We start from the raw sequence: 7,451 nt of genomic DNA on the forward strand, positions 1-7,451 counted from the left end.
CCAAGGAATAGCCCAAGACAGAACTTTGAAGATGTAGTGCTAGTGATCTGGGATATACTGTTTGTCCTCTGAATCAGCACTGACCCTATCTCAGTATCATTTTAGATAATCCAGTGCTATGTATGAGGTTATGTATTTCATTTAACTTTCTATTTTTATTGAATGATAGGAAGTTGACGCTGGAGAAAAGCTGCGAATAGCAAAGAATAACTTAGAGGTATTAAATGAGAAGTTAACTATGCAGCTGGAGGAAAACATTAAGAGGCTAAATTTGGCTGAGAGCAGAGACCCTCAGCTTGATGGAGCTGACAGCAAAAGCTGGAAATCAGTTGTTGTAACAAGGTAGGAATTAAGAATGAAGTAAGGAAGATAAATGCAAAGATTTCATTTGTCTTTAAATATTAGCGAACAAATTAGACTCATTTTCATAATTCTGCTCTCCTCTTTTGAAATTATTTTTATATCACCCTTATTTTAATCTCTGAAGAATATTTTATTATATATAATCAGCATACAGGTATCTGATGAGAATGCAGCAGAGATCTAGCTTCTTTAAACATTGGCCTTGTTAGCTGGTCAAGCCAGTTACTTTTTCTCTCTTCTTCAGATCAGCTGTAGACTTCTGAATAGCTTGTCTCTTGCTGCTTAAATATATTATAATTGTGCTTTTGGAGTAATGTCAGCATTTTTGCCAAGAATGAAAAGTGAGTATTTCAATACCTTACCACAAAGATGGCAATCTGAAAAAACACTGGATGTCAGCCACCTAGTTCTACTTTTGCGATGTTTGTACCTACTTACGGCCATGTGAACATGCAGAGTTTGGGTTAGGAAGTACACTGGAACTGGAATTTCCATGCTCCTTCAAACATGCAGACATAGCTAAAGATCCTTCAGAGAGTATATGAAGGCCCTGAAAGTTAACTGCAGTCAGCCCGTTGATTCTGTTATCTGTAGAAGAGAGAAAGGCTCAGAGACTAGCATTAGATCATGTTTTCTAATATATAAAAAATAGTGTGGGAATCACCACTTTCTCTTACTTTGAAATAATCAAACCTCATACTTTGAAATCAGCATCAAAAATCACTTTATTTTGGTAATAATAGTGGACTTTTACAACTCTGCACCAATCAGTTATTTCTTGTTCTAAAATTCTGGTATCATCACTGCATGTGGAACAAACTGAAGAGAAGAGTTCTGTGGCACTGGTTTTTCCATTGCAGCTTAGACATGCAATGTTGTTTCCTTTGTACTTCTGCAGTTAGTTCAAATGTCTTTTCTATGCTACTTATTTATACAGGCTGCAGATCTTCTTGACTCCAGAGCTCAAACAACTTCAATCACATTTTTTTCTTTACTAGAACCAAGCTGTTTAGTACTGTGTTCTGTGATCTGTTTATAAAAATATTTGGGGGAACAGTCACCCCAAAACCATTGCCAGTCCAAAAAGCATTACTACAACACCTGTTTTCAATAGAGCTACATATAAATACGCTATACTGGTGCACCAGCATGTTTAATAATGAACAGCTTCACAGAGAATATAAAGTTTGAAATAAGTTATATTCACATGAAACATGCCTGTGCTTCACTGAAGTGAAAGAAGAAGGAAAGTCCCTGTCTTAAGTTTTTAACTGGCTATCATCCCTTGTACTGGCTTATCTAACAAAGGGACAAGGAACTGAAAGAATGTTTACGCTATTAAGCGAAATAATCAGCCCATCTATCTCCTACATAAGACTGGAAGAAAGTAAGTTTTCTTGGGACTGGATTTGGCAGATGATACACTTCTGCCTGGACTCCTGCATGACCTCAAGGGGAAATAAGCTGCAAGAGCTGACATGTTACAGAAGTAGTCTTTAATGGTTGCAAACAAAGGTAGAAGGTATGTGCAAAAATAGAACTTCTGACAGCAACCTTATTATGACAGAAAATCAGTTGGACACGAGAGATTTCTCTGATTTCATCTTAGGTCAGGTGACTGTGGAACTTTAATCTGTCTGCTGACATCCATGATTTTGCCCACTTCCAGTTTTGCAGTCCCACATGCTCCCTTATGGAAGTTCTGGTACTTCTCTGACATGGTGCTGAGCCTTTAGAAAGGCAGTCTTTCCCATCATCCCCTCCCCCAACTATTTAGTGAGTTAAAATGTCTTTATGCAAGGTCAGATGACAGCCATAGTGAGTGCAAGGAAGGGAGGTAAGATTGTGCTGCCAGCCATGGAGGGAGGACAGAAACATGCAGTGAAGAAGGTAGGTCCTTAGCAGTTGGCATATCAGCTTAGCAGTTTGAATATAGTTTTTCTTTCAGTTCTTCACCTCTTTTTAAAACATTTGTATTTAGTTCTATTTGTACTTAGTTGATACATATGTGTGGCTGTATACAGTGATATATATATATATATATGTACTTAGTTGTACTATTTCAATTATTGTGAGTAAAAACTTTCATTTGCATTTACTTTAACATGGTTTGAGTTAAACATGATTTTAAAGGAAGTGAATAACATTAAGACATTACTAACCTAGGGAAGCTTATTGGGGCACCTTAACATCTAATCCACCTCATCAGCACACCCTCCAAAGCATTTATGGGGTAATAGTGTCCTTGATAGGGCAGACAAAAGTGTCATCTGAATGATACTTGGGAAGGCTCTTTTGCAGGTAGGAAGATGTTGGAGAGTGTATAACTATCTGAAAACATGCTTCAGATTGGAGATTAGACTAAATAACCTCCAGAGGTGCCTTCCAAACAACATTTCTGTGACTCTACAAAAACCATTTTTGTATCCTTGTAGGGTTTGAAGCAAAAATGAATCCTTCTCCTCAGACTGTAGTTACTCCAGGGTAAACAGTTTGTTCTAGAACATTTTTCCTTTAGAGAGTTCATCTTCTTTATCTGTATTAAACCTTTTCTTCAAGACATGAATTTATTTTCCATAAATTGTTAAAAAATAAATATTGTCAAAGTATTTTAGACCTCACCAATGTGTACACTGCATCATCCAAATGAGTACAGTAAGAGACTTGTGCATGTTTTTAGCAGGAGGTAATTTGGAGTATATGTGCAATAACATAAAAAGACTCCAGTTCTCCTTTAGTAAAGTGTAGACACAAAGTAAGAAAGATTCACAAAAGTACAGCATTTTGAAAAGTCTTTTTCAGAATATAAATAGGTGTTTCTCATGCTTCATTTAGCTTGCTTTAAGAATAGGACTAGTGATTATTTCAAGGCCTCTGACTACCCCAAACATTTTATGGTGTATGGTATTTCACCTCCTGAAAATATGTAAGTCTCTGTTTCTGTAAAAGGTTAGCTTTTGCTCTAATCTTTGTTTTTTAAAAATTCCTATTATCAGGATGCATGAAACTAAGATGAAGGAACTGGAAACTGATATTGCTAGAAAAGATCAAAGCATTACTAACCTTAAACAGCTGCTTCAAGAGGCAACAGAACGTGAACACAATGCTGATAAAAACTTACAAGATTTAAAAGAACAAGTGAGTAAAACCTAGCCAGAATACTGAAAATAGATTGCTTAGTATTAATTAACTTTTTCTTAATGTCTATATTGGTACCTTTTTTCCTCTAACGCATACGTTTTTATAGTTTTTTCATTCTAAGTTGCCATAATTGTACACTTGCATATTTTAAACCTCATATTATTCATGAGGTTTACTACGTATTATCAATATATATTCTTGTCTTGAGCTCTTAAGGCAAAATGAGATGTTTTCTGTAGACTTTTTTAAAATTACTGTTTCATTGATCATATCAAAGCTTGTAGGTACAGGTGCTTCAATCTGTCTTAAAATCTTCTAGCTTTTTCAACAGATTGAGTTTGCTGTAGGAACTTTCCTCTTTCTTGCATTTCTTTTGGGGAGATTGACTTAGACATGAAGTTCCACTTTAGGAAGGCAATTTCCAGTATGGCAGTGTGACATTTTTCATCACTGTATCTTATATGTAATCCCTAATAAATCTTGTAAATATATTTCACACATGGATTTGATGAATTACAAAATCAGGTACCTTTGAAAGGATATATCAAATTTTGACCTTTAAGTATTCTGGAGATGTAGCCCTAGGACTATCCATCTAGATGAGCTTCCATCTTTTTCTCATTTTTAATATGTGCGTGATTTTCTTCCCTAGACATCTTGTACTGGCCATTCTGAGTAAGGTACTGAAACAGACAGAACTGTCAATATAGAAAGTCATGTATATTATGTAAGCAAGTAAAGATGTTCCAATAAATAAAACTTGGAATTATTTTGAGTTTCTGTAAAACAATTAGTTGGTTCATTTTTGCTTGCTTTTTTTTTCTTTTTTCCTTTTTTTTTGTTTAAAGTCAGCATTTTTAACATGGCGTCTTTACCAGCAGCAAAATTAGCAGACTTATAAAAGTCTTTTATTATGTGTTACCACTCTGGAGCAACACACTTTCCAGTTTCTTTTGTGCCTCAAATACTGAGGAAGGACGTGTTCAAGGTTAACTCCATTTCGAAGAAACAGAGAGCGATTATTAAAGAAAGACAAATCCCTACCATTTTGGGTAGTAATACAACAAAAGTCTATTACCAACAGTAGCCTTATGAGAATTCATAAATTAAGATGTCATTGCATTCAAAACCATACATAGTCTCATATTTAAACCATTTAAGTTTTTTGCTCCTGCATCTTCTATTGAAAAGCACTTCTAGAATCTGACACCCACTCTGGTTAGGGACATGTGTAATTTATGACTGCAGGTCATTTATAGTTGACATTCACTCACTTGTTTTTGTGTCACAAAACAGCAGGCTTTTAGTATCACATTCATAAGGCAACTTAGACACCTAGGTATGCAAATAAGCATGTCAGTAGGATTTTTAAAGCAACTAAAATGATTTAGATATATCACTTCCTTAAGCATATCTATAAATTAGGTTAATGTTTTTTTACCTATCTTTACTGTATCTTTGTAAATCTAGCTTTTGATTATTTTCTGTCCACCCTGATCTAGATAACTAGATAACTAGATAGCTAGATAACTAGATAGCTTTGCAGAAACTGTCAGTAGATAGTTTGATTTTTCTCTGCACTAACCTGGTACTTGGTTACACAATTTCTTCCCCATTTATTTTATCAACCTATACCAAATAGAATTAAATAACTCCATCTGAACTGTGGTGTCTGTGGATACAATTTTCAAAGTAAAACTTTTTTACCTTTTAAGATGGAGCTTCTCAAACATTTTTCTGAAGGTGCTAGGACAGAGGAAGGCCTCATCAAGGAGCTTCAGCTTTTAAGGTAATGTAGTTTAAAAAAACATTCCTGAGCCCATATACATGAAATAAGAATGATCAGAAAATAGCCATTGCAACTTTTAGTTACATATTTTATATTATAAAATATTTTTATGTTATAAAATGATTCTAAAATTATTTTATATTACAGATTAACTAATAATCAGTTGGAGAAAGAAAAAGCAGAACTAGCTCACCAGGTGGAAGTTTACAAGCTACAAATAGACACAAATAAAACTGAAGGCCCTGCAGCTGGTAATCATTTTCAACACCTAAAATAAAGATATTTCCTGTATTTTGGGCCTAACACCATTTTTACTTAATATGTGTGCAAGATGAAAATAAACCTACAGAAGTAATCAGATCATGTTAATGCCAAAATAGTGTAAACTGGAGAAGAATAAAATCTTGGATTTTTAAGTACAAATATAAGATTTTTATAAAGAAAAGTTTGTAAAAAAATCTTCACAACTCAGTAATAATATCTTGAATGAGAAGCTGAAATTTTTGTAAGATTTTCCTTTTCTGAAAGGATGTGTATTTCACGGTACCATTTACTTTAAAATCTCAAACTGCTTTTAAGATTTCAGTCATTCATTGAAACTCTCCTGCCTACTCCTCTTGCCATGGGTTCTAAGCTCCCACAGAATGAGCGACTTACAGGTATCACCTGTGTTAGGGATTTCAAGCCACACAGGAAATTCAAAATCCTGGTTAGGTCTAGCTCATGAGCTCTGCAATTCACAGTCCAGTATACTGTACATTTTATAATCAGGTAGCAATAAACATGAGCAAAAATTCTGTTGTTTATAGGAACTGAAGGCCAAGCTCTGGGTATTTGGTATGCTACATTGAAAAACTCCTTTAAAGGAGAATCTCCCAGAAGTGATGTGAGTACTACCTGCGGAATCATGTAAAGTGGAAAAATATACAATGGCCTAATTAATATTTTCATTTTTAACATTCTAAAGTTAGCTTTTGACTCTAGAAAAGAGACAGTTTTATTTGTCTTAGGTAAGTTTTTTCTCTACTCCCTACCTGGTTTTCAGTTGGAACTGTGAGTTTTGGCATCAGCTACCCAACTCAGCAAAAAAGTGAGACTATTGCCCTAAAACATTGGTAGAAGTCAATAGGAAAGCAAAAAAAAAAAAAGGAAGATTGATTTTACTGTGCTTTTTCCAAATGGAAGAAAATAACAGAAAAGGACACGTAAGTGAGTCCTGAAGGTAAATTAATCTTTACGTCTGTTTCCAGATACTAGCTCTAGGAATAGTTTAAGACTTAACAGACATTAGTTCCATTGAAAGGATGCATAAAGCTTTGATATCCCTATGGAAAGTAGAGCAGAGCAAATATGGGAGGCCATAGAGAGCACTATAGAGCAGGATGTTGCCATTTGACAGAAAAAAATATATATATATCACTACTGAAATAATGAGTAGAATTAACTTAAACTACACTATCTCCAAATCTCTTGCCTTTAATTCAGAAAAAACGTACATGTCACATTTCTCAGAAGTGCTCTAACGGACTGACCACTGATTCAGAGGGCAGTACTACATTCAGCCATAGGATTTAGACACCACCACCTAATTTTTGCAAGAACTAAAGAAAAGCCCAGATTACCTGAGCCTGTTGTGGCGGTAGTTGTTGAAAACCAGGTTTGCACATTAACTGTCTCAGCTTTTGGGAGATGCTGAGTTGTTATAACAAGATTATTCATGTAATTGATTTCATTGTAGATAAGAATAAAAATGACAAGTTAATGACAGAAGTAGCTGATCTCCAGACACAATTGAGAGCCTCAGATCTGGAAAAACAGCAATTAAAGGTGAGTTGTAAGGACTGTAATATCCTATGCAAGATAATGAGCAAAACTATATAGGCAGCTAGAAAGATCTGTTTAATACCTAAACTAATAGTTAAACATAGGACCTAGAAATCAGCTTTGTCATTTATGAAGCCTACTTTGTATTTTATGAATTTGCTGTTACTGGGTAGCTTTTCTGTTTGTAGAGTGAAAACATTCTCATTCTAATCATTTAACCTTTTAAGGAAAAAAAAAGGCAACAAAGCTACTGTTGACATTTATTTCCTAAGTTCTAGATAGAGGTACATGAAACTTATGTTTTAAGGTAGTACTACTTTATTCTTTTTAATAG

The 7,451-nt window shown here is 34.6% G+C and overlaps 1 protein-coding gene across 3 annotated transcripts in view; it reads left to right on the forward strand.

Moving 5' to 3' along the window:
* CEP290 (centrosomal protein 290) overlaps window positions 1-7,451 on the forward strand; it is a 54,909-nt gene that overhangs the window by 46,741 nt on the left and 717 nt on the right. For all 3 annotated transcript variants that reach the window (XM_067312836.1, XM_067312851.1, XM_067312845.1), the window contains 5 exons: window positions 170-342; window positions 3,360-3,501; window positions 5,220-5,293; window positions 5,441-5,544; window positions 7,032-7,120. In XM_067312836.1, the coding sequence (XP_067168937.1) occupies window positions 170-342; window positions 3,360-3,501; window positions 5,220-5,293; window positions 5,441-5,544; window positions 7,032-7,120 (582 nt within the window). The remainder of the gene's footprint in view (window positions 1-169; window positions 343-3,359; window positions 3,502-5,219; window positions 5,294-5,440; window positions 5,545-7,031; window positions 7,121-7,451) is intronic.

This window comes from Apteryx mantelli, chromosome 1, assembly GCF_036417845.1.
Source record: "Apteryx mantelli isolate bAptMan1 chromosome 1, bAptMan1.hap1, whole genome shotgun sequence".
NCBI lineage: Eukaryota > Metazoa > Chordata > Aves > Apterygiformes > Apterygidae > Apteryx > Apteryx mantelli.